This window comes from Rosa rugosa, chromosome 1, assembly GCF_958449725.1.
Source record: "Rosa rugosa chromosome 1, drRosRugo1.1, whole genome shotgun sequence".
Lineage (NCBI taxonomy): Eukaryota > Viridiplantae > Streptophyta > Magnoliopsida > Rosales > Rosaceae > Rosa > Rosa rugosa.
Genome location: NC_084820.1, coordinates 57983625 through 58004901, shown reverse-complemented (window position 1 = coordinate 58004901; position 21277 = coordinate 57983625). Strand labels below are relative to the sequence as shown.

The 21277-nt window shown below is 37.6% G+C and overlaps 3 protein-coding genes and 1 pseudogene across 5 annotated transcripts in view; 3 read left to right on the top strand and 1 right to left on the bottom strand.

The window, feature by feature from the left end:
* The window catches only part of LOC133725671 (serine carboxypeptidase 1-like), a 13784-nt gene extending 13333 nt beyond the window's left edge, over positions 1-451 (top strand). The window contains exon 8 of the mRNA XM_062153013.1: positions 38-451. Coding sequence (XP_062008997.1) covers positions 38-181 — 144 coding nt within the window. The 3' untranslated portion in view covers positions 182-451. The remainder of the gene's footprint in view (positions 1-37) is intronic.
* Positions 452-1543: 1092 nt separating this feature from the next.
* On the top strand, positions 1544-2877 carry LOC133742864 (HVA22-like protein f; annotated as a pseudogene).
* A 6363-nt stretch (positions 2878-9240) lies between these two features.
* LOC133742854 (HVA22-like protein f) lies at positions 9241-10700 on the top strand. The gene is made up of 5 exons (XM_062170537.1): positions 9241-9367; positions 9601-9627; positions 9793-9915; positions 10028-10292; positions 10422-10700. The coding sequence occupies exons 1-5, from the start codon at positions 9321-9323 to the stop codon at positions 10446-10448; spliced, it is 489 nt and encodes a 162-aa protein (XP_062026521.1). The 5' UTR covers positions 9241-9320; the 3' UTR covers positions 10449-10700.
* A 965-nt stretch (positions 10701-11665) lies between these two features.
* On the bottom strand, positions 11666-19330 carry LOC133725668 (uncharacterized). 3 transcript variants are annotated; one of them, XM_062153009.1, is made up of 5 exons: positions 19076-19330; positions 18289-18979; positions 12198-14903; positions 11932-11995; positions 11666-11835 (listed from the first exon to the last, which is right to left on the bottom strand). In XM_062153009.1, the coding sequence occupies exons 1-4, from the start codon at positions 19105-19107 to the stop codon at positions 11993-11995; spliced, it is 3432 nt and encodes a 1143-aa protein (XP_062008993.1). In that variant the 5' UTR covers positions 19108-19330; the 3' UTR covers positions 11666-11835; positions 11932-11992. The 3 variants fall into 3 exon arrangements, with proteins under 3 accessions (XP_062008993.1, XP_062008992.1, XP_062008994.1); XM_062153008.1 differs by having other exon boundaries at positions 11932-14903; positions 19076-19329; XM_062153010.1 differs by lacking the exons at positions 18289-18979; positions 19076-19330 and adding an exon at positions 15930-16165 and having other exon boundaries at positions 11932-14903.
* Between the last annotated feature and the right edge of the window lie 1947 nt (positions 19331-21277).

Sequence of the window (21277 nt, the reverse complement as noted above, 5' to 3'; positions counted from 1 at the left end):
GACTCCATTTCGGCCATGGTACTCTAGCCCCGGCGAGGTTGGAGGATATGTGATTAGTTACGAGGGGTTGGTATTTGCCACAGTAAGGGGAGCAGGCCATGAGGTTCCAAGCTACCAACCAGAGCGAGCACTCACCTTGTTCACATCTTTCATTCAAGGGGCGCCACTTCCTTCCTCTTGATCGATCACAATATCATTTTAATTTCCACCAACAATGTCGACAGAGCTAGCGAATGAATTAAGCTTCAACACTATCCGTTACATCTAGTTAAATTCCTGCACAATAACAAGAGATTTTTGAAATAATTGAAGCTAGCTGATGAAGAAGATCGAACACATGTATATGTGTTATGCATTTCAGCTATTTTGTTTTAATGTTGGCTTGTTTCATTTATATTTGCTATTTATTAGCATCTTATTAAAAGTTCAATAAAAATCAAGGTTTATTCCCCGTCTTTGGTGTAATATATATTTTTTTAACTCTAATAGATTTTCCTTATACTGTCAAGTGAAGGTTCACCGAAAAAACAAAAAAAAAAAAAAACTTTTGTATGCTATAGTACTTATGCATAACGCGATCACATGCCTAAAAGGTACTCTCAAACTTGCAATTTAATGTATATGAGTCGTTCAACTTTTTAAAAATTCAAAAGAAGATTAGATATTATTAAATCTTTTACATGAAATAGCATGTACATGATGTTGTCTTGCAGCTTCTCCGGCGACTTCGCTAGGGATCCGATTCATGCCGGTCTGGGTGCAGGGATGAAGGTAGTGGAAGTGGGCTGGGCTTTTTAATTTCAACCCAATTTCCCTCATTTCTCTGGCTTGGGCTGGATTTTGAGCTGGGCTTCTTGGTGGGCTCGTTGTGGGCTGGCCTCAACATGATCCTTATTCAAGGCCGTTCACTGCAGTAACTGGTGGAGGGGTATACCAAGATGGTCATTAGGCCCCAAGCTAGTTAAGGCAAATGTGGAGAGTTAGAGTTGTGTAGGAATAATTTAGTTGTTAGTTGTTTTTCCTTTGCATTTTCTTTTTGGATTTTATTTTTTGAATTTTCGTTTTTAGAATTGTAGTAATGAATAATTGAGCAGTGGATGTAACATTCAATCCCTCTACCTTGACCTAATAAAGTCGTATAATTATTATCAATGAAATTATTTCTGTTCCCTCAAAAAAAGAAGTTTTGTTAAATTAAGTTATATAAGAAGTAAACTACAACGTCTACAAATTAGGTCGGTGTACGTTTAAACTTATAGAAGGGGGTTTGGTTAAGAAATTAGAAACCGAAATATATAAAGTTCGATGATGATAACGTGCGTAAAAGTTAAGTTTCAAAAGTAAAGAGATTGCAAGAAAAGTTAGGTATATGTACGATTGAGATTATTAGAGTTTTCTTCACAAAGCAAACAATTCTTTACTTGGCTTCGTTAACCGACTCAACCCGCAGATATATATATATTATATATATATATATATATATATATATATATATATATAATATATATATATATATATATATATATATATATATATATGTCTCAGAAATTCATACCATTACTTTCCTCAAAATTATGTCTCATAACTTGCATTGAAGGCTTAATCAGCTAGCTATAGCACTTTCGTCAACATGGGTGTTCTTGCAACGATTGCTAAGAATTTGGATACATTGATCGGGTATGTATTTAGCTTTATGTCACCGGGCGTCAAGTTCAAACTATATATTGCAAGATTGTTTGATTTCATGCTTGACTCCTGAAATTTATTTCTATCCAAATTAAAATGCATCTATGCATGAACAAAATGAATGTCTGACAATTATATGGATGCATTAATGAAATAAAACTTGTCATTTTTCTGTTTGAACTCGTTATACTTGTGAATTAACCTGATATTTTTTTTACTTTTTGATCTGCAGGCCAGGAGTTACACTTCTTTATCCTTTGTAAGTAAAGAAACGAAATGTAAACCACTATTAATTAAAGGCAACAACTAGTTAACCTAGGATGACTAACGTAAATTCTTCTCGATGGATGAACATATATACAGATATGCAACAATGAGAGCAATAGAGAACCCTTCTGCACTAGACGATCAGCAGTGGCTTACATATTGGGTTTTATATTCTTTGATCACATTATTCGAGCTATTCTGTTGGAAAGTCCTCGCTTGGTATGTTCGTTTCTAGCTTATATGTGTGTGTGTGTTCTAAACTCTAATTGATATAATTTTGCAAGAATGGAATTAAAGTACGTCAATATATTGATCTGAGATTTTTGGGTGTGCAGGATTCCAATATGGCCATATTTAAGCTGTTTTTTAGCATGTGGTTGGTGTTGCCAAAATTCAATGGAGCTGCCTACATCTACGAAAATATTGTGAGAAAATATGTGAAGCCCGGTGACTATATCAATTTTATCAGCTCATCATCATCAAAGCGCCCAGAGGGACAGAATAAGGTCCTCCAAATGATGAGCCTGGATGCAAGGAAATCAGTAGAGCGTTTTATCGATCAACACGGACCCGAGGCTTTCGAAAGAGTCGTCAAAGCAGTACGTACAAATTGATTGATTAATTGCAGAATGTGTGCGTGTGTTTCAAATACATCTATGTCATTTAAGAGTACTGTTTATAAACTTCAATTCGGAGGTAATTTTTTTTGCAGGCTGAAAGAGAAGCGAGGAAGCACTGAAGAGATCTGGATATATAACTATCACTATATGCATGCAGCAGAATATGAACTAGTCTTGGTGTAAATATATGCATGATTCATGTGAAGCAGATCACATGCACATTAATGTTTCTGCTCAATCAAATACCAGTTCTTCTGTACACCTCGATCAAGTTGACTCAATTAATAATTAATATTAGATCATGCATGCATTGGTGGATTTAATCTAGGGGGGCCTCTGTATATATAGAGTCAAATTTCTGTTAGGCATTAATGTCATGCATGGTGTGCAAGCAAGGGCGGAAGCAGATAATTTTCAGAAGGTTACCGTGGGTTGGATTAAACTTTTTCTTGAAAATTTAATGACTGATTTCTATATATTTTACCTACACTTTTCATCAGTAACCTTTTGGATTTCAAATCAAACTACATAACACAAACGAAAACGTTTTTTTTTTTTAATGAAAAACGTATTTCAACTCGATGAATAACCTCAGCGTAGAGCCATAGACTGGCTTGAGTGGCTTCCAACCCTAAAAATTAGTAGAAGTCTCCGACATTATTTCACCTTTAAGAGGATCTGATCCATTAATGAATTTTGTTAAATATAAATTTGAAGGCTGGCTTGACATTTAATGGAAGTTGCTACAACCGATCTGTTATATACATGTTTGCTTCAAATAATATCTTATAATTTTATTGAAGGAAAGTAAACTCATAAAATTTATAAAAATTACAAAAAGTAAATAAAATTTCTAAATCACACTAGTGGGTCTTTCTATTGATTTAATCAAATTAAAGAATAACATATTTGGGTATATCTGTCAAATTTGACAGGAAGTTTACATATGCCAAATACATGTAAGTTTTAATTTATTGGGTTAGAGCAATGTCATCTACCAAAATTTTCTTTTGAGCTCTCGACCGATCATTTAGCAGATGGGTTGAAGTTGCTCTAAGAGATCTTGTTCTAGTTACCGAATAAATCCAAGTATATCAAAGCTACAACGTACATTTACTTTTTTCGCCACAGAACTAACATATTCAATGGCGGAACTAAAAAATTACTAGGAAACATGTGACAATTTAAAGGAAATATCTCTTTTCTTCATATTAGAGGGTATTAATATTACTTCACACATATTGGGGCATTTACTGTTATTTGCCTTCTACAATATACATACTTAAAGCTCTAATATTAAAAGAGATAAAGTTTTTTTTTTTGTGGGGGGGGGTGTGCTAGGGCCATTCCAGGCACAACGTAGTTCCGCCATTGGGCATATATGTCAAATGGACCCAATGTCAATGATTCATTATTACAACAATGGTGTCCCAAATAACTCAGCTTCTCAACAAATGTCTAGGCGAGTGGATATCCACGGCTCCAACAGTGGTGAAGAAGACTTGAGCAACCACGTTTGAAAGGGTTAGTAGGCACTGGTAGACCATTGTTTTTGCTGAAATGGCAACTGAGAAGTGGTCTTTCGGCTTTTCTGCAGGGATCACTAATTTTAGGGGGAAGAAATGGCCTTTTGACTCAAACGCCATGGTCGAGTGTCACCATGCTAATGAAGAACAAACAAATGATCAACGTCTTCATGTATGAAACTCCCATGTTATTCTTGTTGGAAATTATGGAGTAGTGATGATGCGATTGAAAACCCTAGAACCAGAGAGAGGAGGAAGAAGACGAAGGAAAAGCAGAGAGAGAAAACAGAGAAGCAATTGGGATTGAACTTTGGTAATCGTACATTTGTCAACTAACTGAAAGTAGCTAAGCATGACTATTTATACCACTCGATCTCTATTACTGGTGTAACAAACTGCAGCAGATCACGACACGTGTTCATCATGCTGCGCTCTCCTTTCTCTCTTATACTCTTAACATCCCCCCTCAAACTAGTGCTGGGATCCCCAAGCACTAGGTTGCAGCAGAGAATGGCTGAACAAGAGAGAATGTGTTTTCAGCCGGGAGGAATGAGAGGAAGTGATTGCCACAAATTCATAGACTCACAAGCTTGTCTGCAATTCATTAGATGTCCGTTCAACAACTTGAAATTATTCAAACCCAGCATCCCATCATGATCTCGAACAGCTTGGATAGCTTCCCATCTTACATCATTCCCCTTGTGGGGCTTGTACCCGTTATTGGATGTGCATGGAACTAATAATGGAGATGCGTGTGCAAATGGGAGAGGCTTGACTTGTGATGGAAAAGCATTGTTATTTAGCTGAGTAACAATGGAGGACGGCTTTGGTTGATTGCAGATGGAAGCAGACAAAGCTTTAGGTGCTGCACCAACTTGACTCTTCTCTGTGTCAATTGTAGAACTTTTAGAAACAGCTGAGCCTGCCATTTTAGATACTATTGGTCTTTCTATTCCTGAAAATTGTTGGTTATGTTGCCTGTAAAAACAACTTTTGCCAATGTGGTCAGATCCCTTGCAGATTTGACAAACAATAGTAGAGCTGGAAACCTCAATACCATTCTTATAATAACATTTCAAAGCATTGTGCCCTGGTTTTTCACAAATTTGGCATACAATAGGATTGCTGAGGGAAGAACCTGCATTTCTCGGCTTTGCACTGTCATTCATGTTACCATTAGCTCTGTTGTTGTTACTTATGCCTCTGTTGACTGGAAAGCTAGGATCAGTGTATCCACCATCAGAGTTTGAATTGTTGAACCCATTTTGCTGGGGCCTGAATTTTGGTGCACGAGTCTGAGGGTGATTCCCCTTTTACTTTTGTGACACAACACTGTAGTTGTTGTTATTATGAGAGAAACCTTGCTGCTGATAACCAATATATGGCATAGATGGGCCACCACCACTCTGAGCTTGATAACCACTAAAAGAACCCATACTAGATGTCATTGTAGTAGATGGAATTGCATACCCAATTTGAGATTTTGCATTGCCAGGAAAGGCATTATATACACCGAGCTGAGTGACACCACTAGGCATGGTAGGCGCATTATATGCATTAGGATTGGACATTCCAATAGCAATGGAACAATTATACGGTGTAGTAATATAAGAATCAGTCCATTGTGGTGCACATGGTAAAGAAGAATTTCCACCAAAAATGTGATTGTGAGCCATCATAGCTGTTAAGAGTGCTAAAGACATTGCCCTATGCTTTAATTCAATCTCAAATTCAGCGGATAAGAGCAATGATCTCACTTCTTCCATACTTATGGAACTTTTCCCTCTTATAATTTGTCTAGTGTGACCATACTCACTAGGGAGACCAGCAAGAATCAAACTTTTAATATCTTGATCTGATAATACCAACAACAACTAAATGATCTCTAACACTTTTGAAGCGCAACAAATACTTGTCTATTGAATCTGCACCTTTTCTGATATTTTGCAAAGTAGACTTCAATCGCATAATGTGAAATTCAGAAAATTTGTTGCATAATGTTTTTTTGAGAGTGATCCATACCTCCATTGAAGTTTCACAACCAATTACCAATGTCAGAGCCTCAGCAGAGAGAGCGTTGGTAATAATAGAGATAATGAAACTATCTTGTTGCAGCCATTTTTCATAAGCTTCAGTATTTGCTATGAGAGAACCATCAGTACCAACAATGAATTTTGGAGGACATGGATGAGATCCATCCACCCATTTTAGTAGACCATGCCCCCTTAGATAATGTTTCATCTGAAATACCCAAGTTGGGTAATTTGTCTCATCCAATCTGACGGAGATAGTGTTGCAGGTCTGAGTGGGAAACGCCATTGATCTGAGAGAAGAATGATCTAAAAGACTGAATCTTGAACCTCGACAAACAGCTACAGAGGATAGCCACAAAACGCTCAATAGGTATGAGCCACACAAATTGCTATGAAAATAGCCCCAAATCTTGATTCATGAACCAATTTCCACAAAGCAAGAACAGAATAGTAGATCTATGAGTAGAGAATCTGATTTCTTTCACCGATATATGATATTTTTCTTGTTAACTTTGCTTGATTCTTGAGTAATATCTTGAACAGTAATGATTTTCTATTGGTAATTTGAGCAAAGAACTGGAAGAACAAAGATAGAAGAAGAGGAACTTAGGCTTTCGATGGCGGATCGGATCGAAATTGCAGTGGATAGCTTGACGACGAGTTTGAGCGGAGAGCTTGCAGTGGATAGCTTGATGATCAGGATGCCATGGGCTTTGATACCATGTTGGAAATTATGGAGTAGTGATGATGCGATTGAAAACCCTAGAACCAGAGAGAGGAGGAAGAAGACGAAGGAAAAGCAGAGAGAGAGAAAACAGAGAAGCAATTGGGATTGAACTTTGGTAATCGTACATTTGTCAACTAACTGAAAGTAGCTAAGCATGACTATTTATACCACTCGATCTCTATTACTGGTGTAACAAACTGCAGCAGATCACGACACGTGTTCATCATGCTGCACTCTCCTTTCTCTCCTATACTCTTAACAATTCTTTGGCTCATATAGTTGTTGTACCTTGTTCTTTGTTGGTATGAGACTGCAAAACCAAATTGGCCATTTATATGAGTTTTGTTTATAGTTTTCCGTTTGGAGTTTGGGGTCTACAAGGTTCGGGTTTATTTCATTCTCAAAAAAAAAAGGTCGGGTTTATTTGGTCCTGCGGTTTTGTTTGTTGTTCTTTCTATTTCATCTGATGTTGTAGGAACATGACATATTTTTTTAGTTTGTTAAACAGTTTGAGAGATATTAATTAGCAGTTTTAAAATACTAGTTATTAGGGAAAGAAAAAGAAAAAAAAAAACTGGATTTTTTGTCGGTAATTATCTAATAGAGTTGCGCACATTTCATGAGGGAAGGGTCGGGTATGTGTGTGACCCAACTCCCATGTAGGGGATATCACAGTTTCGCAACTGGTGATCTTATTGCAATCTCGCATTGAAAATGTCTTGTAGCGCGACACCATGGTTGAGTATTACCATATTAATGAAAAACATACAGATTACCAATGGCTTCATGTTTGGAACTCCCATGTTATTCTTTGGCTCAGATAGTTGTTGTACGCCTATATTTGCCAATGAGTCAATGAGTTCATGTTTGGAACTCCCATCCATGTTATTCTTCGGCTCAAATAGTTGTTGTACTGATGTAGGACAAGAATGGACCCGATTTAGTCAGAAAACCATAAAAGCAAAGAAGCGGCGTAAAATCAAGAAGAGTGATTGGAGAATAGGTAACTCACGCGAAATGAAGTTACTAGCCACTGGAATATTCAAGAAGATTTGGTTTTGGACTTTTCGGGTTACTCGTGCAAAAAGTCAGATTTTGATTGTGATTCAGATTGGAGTAAATTTTGGCCAGAATGTCCGTTTGAGACTCATGATACATTTCCAGAATGAGAACGACGAGATCTTAAAGCTTTAGTGAGCCCTATCAGATTTAGGCCAAAATATACCGTCTTAATTATCCGATTCGGGATTTAATACTTTTAGGCTAGTTTTACATTTGTTTTAGAATTTTTTTATTTTAGGTTTTTAGTTTCCTTTTTAATTTGGATTCTTTAAGATTTCTTGTTAGAATATAATTTAGGGTTTTGGATGTCTATTTAAGCACAATTATGCTTTGTACTAAAATCAGTTTATCATATCAAATTTAATAAAATTTAGAGATTTTCTCTATTTATCTGGTGGATTCCAGAACTATGTCTTTTAGGGTTTATCGCTTGTAAACCCAGGTTACTTCCGACTGCTTCAGGTGGTATCTCTGGTCTATGTTGCCATATTGGTATGAGCCCGTAAAACAGGTTAAAGGAAACCAAAGCCCGAGCAAGCACATGGAGCCGAGAGGGTGAGATCCCTCAATAGTGATCTTTGACCGGAACCTTGGCTAGAACTGGCCATAGGCCTAGGAGGATTAGGTCTGCACCTATGACCACCAACTGAATGAGCCCCAAGCCCCCAAAAAGATTATATAAAAAGAAACATACATATACCCATGAATTATTGTCCGTAAGAATCTTTCCATAAAAACATAATAAACAGGGATGCACAATAATTTTCAATGAACATTTTGTCGCTAAAAGATTCACATAGATATATAAGAAATAAGAAAACTCAACTTTTCCGACGAACTCAATAAACTATAATTATAAAGTGTGTTCATTGATAGATGTTTTGCCGGCAAAAAAACACCTATAAAAAACACAAAAATGGATACACTGTCATTGACCAATTATTTGTCAAAAAAAGGCTCCCATAAAAAAATAAAAATGGATGCACCTTAGCTTATGAATAAATAGTTGTTAAGTGTCTCCCAAAAAGAAATAAGATAAAAGGGAAGAACTCTCGCCATTTAGCGTGCAGCACTCCAGCACTTAACCTAGTATCACGACGTTTGTATTGCTCTTCCAAGAGGTAAACAAGAACCACGTAAGAGGATGTTTCAAAAGTAGCTTGAAAGTTTGCAAGAGAAAGAAAGGTAAGGTATCTGTATGATTGGGATTAGATTTTGGTCATAAAGCGAAAATTCTTTACTTGGCTTTGTCAACAGACTCAACATGCATATATAAATATTAGACATATAATACACACACACATCACTATTATCCGACCGATCTTGTCTCATAATCAGGACAATATTGCAGGGCTTAATAATTTGTGAGATCAGAGACAACTACAGCACTTTCATCAACATGGGTGTTCTTGCAGCGATTGCCAAGAATTTGGATAGACTAATCGGGTACGTATCATGCGAAAAATAAAAATAAATTAGACCTATCTGTTTTATATATTCCCGTCGATCTTAGATAGTCTAAACTGTACATATTGCAAGTTTAGGGTATATTTGATGTTGAACCTCTGGAAAATTCTATCCAAAAAAATCCCAACAATAACATGCATGACTATGAATTTCTGACAAAAAAAAAAAAAGTAGTATACATATATTCTGATTTTTTACTTTTGATCCTGCAGGCCCGGAGTGACACTTCTTTATCCTTTGTAAGTAAACCCCTCCCCTCTTCCCTCCCCCAAAAATCTATATCTTAATGTTTATTAGAAAACCACTATCGATCAGTTAAAGCCTTAAAGCAAGGCTACAATATCAAGGTAGGATGAGGACTAGTAGTATTAATTCTGATCGATGGATGAAATATACATACACAGATATGCAACAATGAGAGCAATAGAGAGCGCTTCTACACTAGACGATCAGCAGTGGCTTACATATTGGGTGTTATATTCTTTGATCACATTATTCGAGCTCTTCTGTTGGAAAGTCCTCGCTTGGTATGTTAATTAATTTATCACAACTGATTATTAATTCCAATTTTACAAGCATGCATGGATTTAATGAAAGTACGTAGTACTATATATATGTTAATTGGAAAATTGAGTGCAGGATTCCAATATGGCCATATATGAAGCTATTGTTCTGCATCTGGCTGGTGTTGCCAATATTCAACGGGGCAGCCTATGTTTATGAGAATATTGTGAGAAAATATGTGAAGCCCGGGGACTATAGCAATTGGAGCTCATCGTCATCATCAAAACACCCAGAGGGACAGAAGAAGGTTATCCAAATGTTGAGCCTCGATGGAAGGAAGTCGGTAGAGCGTTTTATCGATCACCATGGACCAGAGGCTTTGGAGAGGGTCGTCAAAGCGGTACATGCAGACAAATTAATCAACCAAATATATATATTCATACGATTCAATATATATAACTTGCATATGTCTTATCTCTGGCCGGTTCATGAGTGTTTATTGACTTCTGGGGGTTAATTTACTTTGCAGGCTGAAAGAGAAGCTAGGAAGCACTGAGAAGATCCAATTTATAAGGAAAGACATGCAGCGTATCTCAGATGAATATGAGCCAGTCTTTATGTATATGCAAGTTCTTCGTTTCTGTAAAAGATTGAACTAATAGAATTCTTCTCTCTTTATAGAATATGTAGCAGAAACTAACATCGATCAATGTACATTCCTGCTACAAGCATGAAATAGCAGTTATGCTTTCAATCAAACACAGAAATATACAACAGATAGATCGATGCCTCCCAGTTTCTTATTAACCTGGGGCAGTATGTCATTAATTGAGTTTCAATTAGAATTTTAAATCAGAAAAAAAAAAGGTCTTTGGCCCCTTCCACTTCAAATTAGGGGTGTAAAACAAATAATTTCAACCATACGAGCACGAAATGGGTGGTGGTAGAGCACAGAACACTTCCCTACAGGGAAGACAAGACTCGTGTGGAAATTGAATTTGGGACAATAATCGTGATTTGACTCTCTTAAATTATTGATCAAACATACTACACAAAATTGGATCACAACATCTCCCTCATATGTGATTTGATGCCAAGCATTTGATCAAACACATTGCCATTTCCTGTTGTTCTGCAACTTACAGCATGACAACACGGTCATCTTTATATTAGGCCGGAATATATATGAGACAAGCACTTCAGAACCAGAGCACAAAATTGCGTCATACCACACCAGATCGCGTAGCACGAAAGGAGTCATGCTAGGCATGATCCATTTTACACCTCAAGTTGATTAGTATTAATGCAATGGTGAATATAAAGGGGTGCCAGAGTTTAGAGTGAAATTTCTATCAGTCACTGATGTTTTGCAGCGCTTGGAGGCAAACTGTATGCCTAAAAGAGGCTTTTAGTCCCTTTTAAGTGTTTATTCAGGAATTGTGGGTTAGAACAAGGTGTTTGATGAATTCCAGTCTAATGCTAACACAGAGGTAACCGGCAAACAATGCGGGCTTCTTCCTCTCGCCTGGAAGGAAGTCTTAAAAATCCGCCACAGAATTGTCCTTGTATTGTATGCCAAATTTGCTTTAGGACAACCAAAAGCTACAACTAAGGTATCACTACTCGTCTCTTTTGTGGACTCTGGTTATAACCAATATCCTAGAATTGCTTCAAAACATTTTGTGTTAACAACGGTAACAACACACTCATCTTTTTCAATTGGACCAAACATGCTTAATCACCCGGTAGAAGGATGAAGTTTGAAAAGAACTATATAGTAAGGTGCTTATATGATTAAAGCCAATATCCCAAAATTATAATGCCGTATTTCACAGATGTTACATGGAGAATACCTGACTACAGAAGAAAGATGCATGCTAAAATCCAAAAGTTTTTCAGCAGTTAATTGGAAAGTGTCGGAGTTGGTACTTCAAGTGGAACACCTGTTAATTCACAAAGAGATATATGTTTGTTAAAGAAAAAATAACAGGTAAAATGATGATGAGTAAGCAAAAATAGTTTTGGTTGATAGGACTTACCCTTAGAACTTGTAGATCTTTGTTGATTTCTTCTGAGGTTCTGGTTCTGTACAACGATTTGTTACTGCAACAAAAGGGATAGTTGAATGAATTGGCCTGCAGTTATCTTGATCCACATTCTGAATAGGTTTTATGATATGTTTAGCTCCTGCAGATAGTTTAATGGGACCTGATCTTCCTACATCATCCACTTTGGAAGACTCAATGCGGAAACTTTCAAATCCATCCTTTTGAGTTTCATTTAGGAGGCACTCTGAAACACTTACCTGCTTCTGACTAGATTCAAGGTCAAGTGCTCTGAAATTTGACTGCATTTCATCAATGAAGTCCCCGCTTGACGACAATCCTGCCACAACACGTGACTTTTCTTGCACTTCTAAGTCGATTATGTTAGGAGGGTTTGTTGAATCAACTGCTAATCTCTTGGTTCTCTTACAGGGATAAGGGTCTTCGATACCAAAAGGTTTTGGTTTCATTCTGTCTTTGACATTCATTCTGTTCCTGTAGCTCATGTCTATCATGGCAGAACTGGGACTTTCATCTGGAATGACTTGAACATGCTGAGGCAGAACCGCAGTCTGAGGAACTGGTGACCTCTTCACTTGTGAATGAGAAACTTCAGATGAATAATGCATGGAAGGGGCATTAAAAATGTTCTTTCTGGGCATGATATGATGAAGGTGTTTGCTAGCAGTATTTGGAAAAACCTGAGGAGCTGTAATTGGCGGGTTTTGCTGAAGCGTTGCGTGCAACAACCAAGGGGGCAGGCCAGCCTTAGAGGAGTTCTGAAACCATGATGATTGGACATTTTCTCTACATTCTGGATTTAGGAAAGGGAAGTCAAATGCTGATTTTCTAAAATGAGGTGGATGCTGCTTGCAACTGGTTTCAGCAGGTCTTAAAATCCCATGCTCATAGGTAATCTGCGGAGTAGATAATACAGGTAGCTGAGAACCAAACAGTTGAGATTGTAGAGATTCAGTTCTAGATATGAACGGTGCACAAAAATTGTGTTCCCCATTGAACAATGCAGGTGAATTTGGTGACTGAGAGAAATGAAGTAAACTAGAACTTGGACTTCTGGAGGCGGTATGGCTGCCATGCTCAAACCCAGAGCCACTTTGCCACTTCTGGTAAGGGTGAGGAAACCTGAACTCTGGAGCTTTCATCCGTAAATTTGATTGTGGAGCCTGTTCACTGCAAATTCCTAAGGACTGCGATACAGTTTCTTTCAACTTTGCTGATGTTGTGGGTGGATAGCAATTCTGATGGAAATTCTGCTTCAATGAAGAATTCAGCAAGGCATTACTTGAAGGACAATGCTCAGCTATAATTTCCTTATCCATCCAAAGCTTTCCATCCTCAAACCCATGAATTTGTCTGCTACTGTTACCAATTGCAACATCTTTTCCCATTAACCGCATTGTTGGTTGATTCATGTTCAGCGACATGGGACATGAAGTTTCCTTAGGAATCATTCCGCCTATGCCTATGTTGTCATTCTGTACCTGGTTAAACTGTCTGCATCTAGTGCTAGAGATGCTGAATGCGTTCAGGTCTGAATGAAGCGGATGAAAAGAGTGGCTGATTCTGCTCCCAAAATCAAGCTGGTGCACATCTGGTCTTTGAGCACTTCCAAAGTAAGTAACACCTAATCTATCTGGAAAATGTGAACTGCAATTCTCTCTAACATAATTCTGCATTGGAAACAAATTTAACTTGTCTCTTGGAACTTCTCTCTCAACAAAATGCTGGTTGTATGCAGGTAAGCTACTGGAGGATCCAGCTACAGTATTCAACTTCCCCAGCTGGTCAAATCCACTACCACCCCTTGAACTAAACTGTATTAGCTCACCATGTGAATTGAGAGGCAAACCATAAAACTTATCATCCAAAAGCCTTTCCGTAAAGGTAACTGGTCTTTGTTTCCACTGCGGAAATGGATATGAGTCACCTACTACGTCCATAGGAGGACGTATGGACTGGTAGTGCAGACCATGATCACTAATTCTGTCTCTTTCAGATGGTGACAGAAACTGAATCCTCCCTTTTACATTCTCATTTGAAATGAAATTATGTATAGAAGGTTCGAAAAATGCTCCTGTGTTTTCCTTTGAACTCAGTGCAGAAACTCCATGGATAGGATGCACAAAATGATCAATCATCTTGCCGCTGGAACCAAAAGCTCTGGAAACCGTAATTCCTTGAGTTTTTATGCAGGAATCTTCTAGAGCAGATATCAGCCTAGGAATGCCAGCATATGCAGGTTCACGTGCAGCGGTCAGGTAGCCTTGACTGAACATGTGCAAATTATTATCTGGAGTTGCAGCAACTTTACTTGCTGGTACAGGTTTCTCTGCCAAATGCTTTGCTTTTTCTTGACTAGTTATATGCGGCCTAAGAAAACTTGGTAAACCAACGTGATCAAGAAGTTCAGGATTTTCTTTCCTTCCAGGTTTACTGCAAGCCTCAATTCCATTATCTGTGCTGACAGAAACATTGTTTTCTCTTCTGTCAACCTCAATTGGGGCTGCTTCTTTATCACTGTCAGCAGACTGATCCTTCTCTGATGAACTAGCTAATGTATCAGAAAAAAAGTTATGCTCAAATGAAGATTTTTCATTCTTTTTTGGACCAAGTATGTCATCCTTGCCAGAAAACTTGACATGCCTTCTTGAATGTTGAAAACCACAAGTATTTTCTTGACTATCACCTTCCATTCTGTAAAATGTAGTGTTCTGCCCACAAAGAACACGATTCTTGAGAATACTGCGAGTGGTAAACATTGGCTTTTTCTGCTTAGGAATAAATTTGGATGTTTGATCTACTTTTCTCTTCTGTGTAGATAAATATTTCACATTTGGTGTCTTTGCACGGCCAGTCACAGCATCAGAAATATCTATTGCAACCTTCTTATGCAGTTTTTTGGCAAAATTGACTGGAGTTTTCTGTTTGAGTTTGCAAGAATTTTCCTGAATCAAAAAAGGAAGTTGTTACACCTTTGCAAATGATACTTTCTTAAAACCCAATAACATCATAGTCTGAAGGTCAAAAGTCAAAAGTATCAAATTTATATATAGCCCAAGTCCTTGGTCTTATTAAAACGAAATCAAGCATATTAAAGTCATTATCCTACTAAATAAATTTAATACAGTATAAGAAGCAGTAGTCTCTTCCTATAGCTTTAGGAGAAAGATGCTAGTACAATTTATTAGTCAAGAAAGGACATTAACTTCTTCAGAAGCTACTTATGTGAAGTATATAAATAGTATAGGGAGATTACCAATCTCCAACTTTCGTTGAAAACTGGTAGTTGTGTAGCAAATATACCCGAAACCAAAGACTTATTATTGGCCTCTTGTTGATTATCAATGAGAAAGCCAACAACCGAAAGGAGAAAATAAAATGTTTATATTCACTCGAACAGTTATGTTTGGTTTTCCTAGCCTCTTCCCCCTAACACTACCCTCTATTTCTGTATTTAAGGGAGTTACGACAGTTGCTTTTGGTCTTTCTCTTCGACAATGTCCACACCACAATAATCCTTGCTCATCTCTCTCATTTTATCTCCGTATGGTGCAGTTATACATTTGCTTTCAGGTTAAATTATATAACTTTGCTTTGATCTTAAGCATTCAATTATACTATAGAAAATACAAGAAATAGAATCAATCGATTTATTAATCAATATATATCTTGTGTGCGAAGAGACTGTACTAGGCTAAATGAACAAGTAATTTAGACTGCAACTGCATTTATATACTTAATTAAAGCCATGGGATTAAGTTTCCCTTGTATATTCTTCCACACACACACACACACACACACACACAGATATATATATCTGGGATTAAACATAAAGAAGGAGAAAAGAGATTAAAGCTGCACAATCAATTTCATAATTATAGCACAATGCAAGCAAAAGTTTGCCTTGGTTTTATTAAATGCCAATGAACAAACAACAAAAGATGAACAAAGTTTTTCAATAACATACGAACATTCCTAGCTTCATGGTGCAGCTTATCAACGTACAAAAAAAGGCAACATTGACTGGCACATAAAGATTCCATTTAACTCTATAACGCTGTCAAACTTTGAAGTATTCACAAACCAAAGAATGACCCAGCCAGAGTTATTAACTGCCTTGAATTTTCAACAGCAGGCTGATAATTTCGATTAAATAGATCTTATGAACTCATGAATCATGCACTTGATTCATTCCAACCATATGTCTACCATCAAGCAGTCTCAAAATTCAGCCAACTCATTGCAAATCATATGGCATATCCAACTCCACTATAAAGGTCTCTAACATGTCATGAGTGGACGTATAAATCCACCTAAAGGAGGTGGAGTTGCCAACACATGCAATCAGTTTCATATCAGAAGTATAGCGGGTTCACATGCAATCAGTTTCATATCAAAAGTATAGCGGGTTCATATGCAAACAGTTTCATACCAGAAGTATAGCGTAACATGTCATGACTCATGAGTGGATGTATAAATCCACCTAAAGGAGTTGCCAACACATGCAATCAGTTTCACACCAGAAGTATAGCGGGTTCATATGCAGTAATCAATCAACACATGCTGTCCTTGTCCAAACCAATTGTATCAATCAAAAGTTCAAAATTGTCACATGCAGTAATCCTTTATGGACAATGGACTTCGCAGCATGTAAGAGCAACCAAGCTAGGCTCCAATAGTGTCAATGTTTCTCTCAGAATGGGTCCCTTCTCAAGAGGATCAAGTAAGAAAAACATATATGTTGGCCATCTGTCACATATATTAACCACTAGCTAGATAAACTTCAGATGAGATGGTTCCCGATCACCACATCTCAGTCACCACTGTTGCTTCAAAATTTCAATATTTAGAATTCCCATCATTGCTTCCAATTAAGATTTCCTTATGACAAAATATCCATATATGATAATCACTATTTTAAAATAATCAGACAATTGGATCTTCTGTCCTAAAATATCGTTCTATGGTTACTTCTGAATTACCAGGCCATGCCAGAAAGATTAAGACAATGCAAAACCAAGAAGCGGCTCCAGATTCAAAGACAAACACCCATTCAATCTCTCTAATTTCTGACATGATTCCAAGATCACAAGAAAGATCATCCAGCCAAACAGCTAACATAGGTAGAATAAGCTCCGGTAAATAAGATAAAGTTCATGTGATAAATATGTTTTGTTCTTCTAGTCATAGAACTCTAAGAGGGTGACAAAATTAGGCATGCAAATCACACCCATATATATCTGGAATTTCAGCTCCAAATTATCAGTACACTCATTTCCACCTGCATCATCTACAAGCCCCTACATGCCCTTCGAACACATAAAATAATAAACAAATGGATGTCTATGGTTTCAGAAGTCGAAATGGTGGAAGATACCAAAACTGTCAATACCAACATCTCAGCCCTTCCCATTTAACTGTCCAATGCTCAAAGACGTATACAGTTAGTGTTTGGTGTTGTTCCTCTTATGTCTGGCCACAATGTAATTAGTCCGAAAGCCTACGAGAAGCTCTAAAATGAATGAACAGACAAACACCAATGTGTACTCTCCTTAGTCTTCTCTAGCAACTACCAAGAAGATCAAACAAAAAACAACTGCCAATATCACCAGACAAATTACTAATGATACGCTGGCCATGAATCTGGTGTTGCATCTCCAGAAGATCATGAACTAACCCATTAAACTATAAAGTTAAAACTCTAGATCCCCAGTTCTCAGTCTTCAACTTCTATACAATTCATATCCCATGTATCAATACCATATCAAATACTAGCTAGCCATCTGATCAAACCCAAATGACTATGATTACATCTTCTCCAAAAGATTAACAGCGGCGAAGGAACAGCATTATTAGGCTAGCTAGGAAACACATCATACACTTGGAATGCTAAACCAGCAAGCTAGGACAAAGAACTCTCCATGAACCTATATAAAAGCTCTATGTTTCTGCCCATGCCGTACTGAGCACCAGCTGGAGCACCATCCCCACAAAACAAATCTCTTAATTGATACTGTTTTTTTAACTTTTTCATCGCGAAGTCGACACCTATGGCTGTGTAGTACAATCACAACCCCAACACCACTCACTGCCTCAAACGTATTGCAGTGTTTTTCTGCAGCCTTTTGACCAGTAATTTTATGCACAAAGTGTTAAACAGAAGGGAGCAGAAGAAGCCAGTGGAGAGAATATTGTAGCAATCAATTAACCACCCCAACAGTAAATAATCAACCAACAATTCTTGTTTATGAATCATGAAAAATCAAACACCCAATAACTACTCAAAATCAAAGCTAAATGATAGCATAATTTTATGGAAAAATCACGTACCTTGTTTTTCTTCTTGTTAATCTTCTTGTTGAAATTGTTGTTCTCTTCCAAGAGTACTACACTCTTCTCTTTCTTTCTTTTCTTAACCTTCTTCGCCTTTAGTTTTGTAGTAGTACAAACAACAAGCTGTTGATCTTCGTCTTCTTCGTTCTCACTAACTTCATCTTCATTCGTCTCATCAACAGTTGGCATCGGCGGCGCCACAGCGAAAATCTCAGCGATGGATCTCTTCTTGGGGGCCTTGGACTTCGCCTTGGCGGTGCCTCCTCTCTTCACCGGCCTCCGCTCCTCCCTAGACGTGTGAACAAGACACCTATCGACATGCTCGTGGACGGCATTGACACTCGCCCCTTCGAAATCCTTGCAAACAGGGCAAAGAAACGACCCCGGTGCTTTCTCCGCCACCTCAACCTCCTCATGTCGTTCAGGCACGGCAGGGAATTGATGGTCGTTGGTTGGAATTTCTTCGGCGCTTTCTTTGTTGGTGAGGGTGAGGATAGTCTCCTCTTGGGGTTGAAGGTTGGATTTGATGCGGTCGAGCTCATGGGACCACAGCTTGAACTTGGTGACAGTGATCGGAGGTAACAAGGACTCGGCTTGCTCTTTGCTCATAACTTTATCATCATGATCGTCGTCGACGAAGGGACAGCACTTGAACACGTCCGCGGTCCTCATCTTCGCCGCGTACTCCCTAAAACACACGAAATGGATCAGGGCCTTGAGAACGATGGCAAAAAACAAAGAACGATGGACAGAGCCTTGAGAAAACAAACGCAAGTAAGCTTACCGGATGGAGAAGCCTTCAAACGCAACAGCCATGGTCCTTTTTGGAGAAGAAATGAGAGCTAGAGATAAGGGTTTGGAGAGAATCTGAGCTAGCAAAGCTAGGGAAGAAAAGAAAGCTAGAGACTTTAGAGAGAGAGAGGGAGGGAGATAGAGAAAGTAAGAGAGAGAGAGGGGGAGCTTTGTTTGTTTGTTGTTAATAGTACTACATTAATTAAGTAATATTTTTCCCGCTCGAGAGAGAAAGGAAAGGGGTCTGCTGAGACTGACAGACTGAGAGGACACTGAACTGTGTGAAGAGGTGGTGGTGCTATTTTCAATATATTTTTCTTTTTTCCTTTTGCTTCCTTCTCTCTCTCTCTCACTAAGTTTTTGCTTTCTCCTTATTTATGAGAGAGAAAGCGACGTATGAGACCCCAACCCAAGTGCTAAAGCGACCCAACACAACTACACATCACAATGTCTCATTCTCCATCCCCATCCCCATCCCATCTCATCCTCCATCCCTAACCCATCACATATTACCTATTTTATGATTTAATTTCTATCATTCTATTTAAGAATTTGGTATGCGGTTTTAGGCGATGATTTTGGGATTGCAGGTGGCAAGACAACGTGACTTAATTTACTCATATAATTTTGGAATCAGATGTTAAGGAAATTATTATGGATTTACAATGCATGGAGAAAAATTGATAAGTGGAAGGGACTCTTTAATAAGAGTTAAATTTTTGTTTTGTTTATTTTGTTAAGTTCATTGTATTTTTTTTCCAACGTGATTGTAATCGGACGACACACCTTTTAACAAGAATTGTGTTTATGGTTTCCGACTTCATGTTTGGATCACTGATAGCCCTGTTTGTTCTCAATAGTAATTTCACATTCTAAAAAATAATAATAATAATAATAATTAAAAAAAATTGGTATGAGGAAATTTTATAATTTTATTTGAGCATTATATTCTCTCTCTTTTTGCCTGTTTTTTCAACTAGTGAGTTGTAGAGTCGAGAGAAATACAAATAATCACTGAAAATCTAAAATCCTATATATATCTATCAACGCGCGCGCGTGTGTGTATCTGTAAGTTGACGCATTTTGTTGTTACAGTTGCAAATAGGTGAGCTTAAGAAAGAAAAAAGGAAGACGAACATAAGGTCTTTTCTTTCTTTTCTTTTACTATATGCAAGAAAACTTACAAAGAGGATTCCCAGCCCCAGGGATCGAAACGTCCTAATCAACATCATCAGGTTATTTTGAAAACCAAAGACCAGGATGATGATATTTATGACTATGCTTGCGAGTGAGATAATTGGACTAGATTACCCCTAGGGCTCAGATATTGAAGGTCTCGGACAATAGTTGATCTTCCGTGGAATTTGGCAAATGCAATATGTCTGCATAAGGACTAGTTGGAATAGAACCAGTTGTTCAACATCTTAATAACTATGGCGAGTGTTCTATGAGTTAGGGTTTCAGATCAGAAAACGTTTTTTCACGGTATCAAAAAAAAAAAAAAAAACAGTCTATAGCTAGCTAGTTCACTATTTTGGATATTTTTCATTTCAATATTGGGAGAATATTTTTCAGAAAAATAACCATTTTATTAGCAGCCATTCCCCATTTAACTCGATTATTCTTGCATCCGTCAGCAACTATAGCTAGGATTCTGCTATCTACTGCACAATACAGTTGGCTAATATCATTAAGACAGATGGATGAAACTCTGATCGAATTATTCTGAACTCTAATGACACTGAAGAAGAGTGATATCCAATACTCTAGTAGTTTTACCCAAATTTGCCAAAACAAATTCATTCCAAATTTGCTTCTGATCTAACCCTACAATGACCTACCGTAGTTTAATAATGAAGTACATAACTACTTAAAATTATCTATATGAAAAATGGTCCATATTATTGTACCGATAGAATTTGGAGTTTTAAAACTCACAGTTATCTGTTAAGACTGAATTAACTTTTCTTAACTCCGGAACTTATTCGGAGTGTTCAGACATTTTGGTGAAATTCAGGCCCTACTTGATCAATATTAAACCTCACCATGTATATACAGGCTGTTTATAATATAATGGACCACATTGGCATACATATTGCACACAAAAATTTATCAAGTATTGGAAGCTACATCAATGGCATGCTGGTCTCGAAGAGACCAAAACTTAAATAGCATGCACAAATTGGCGGAAAAT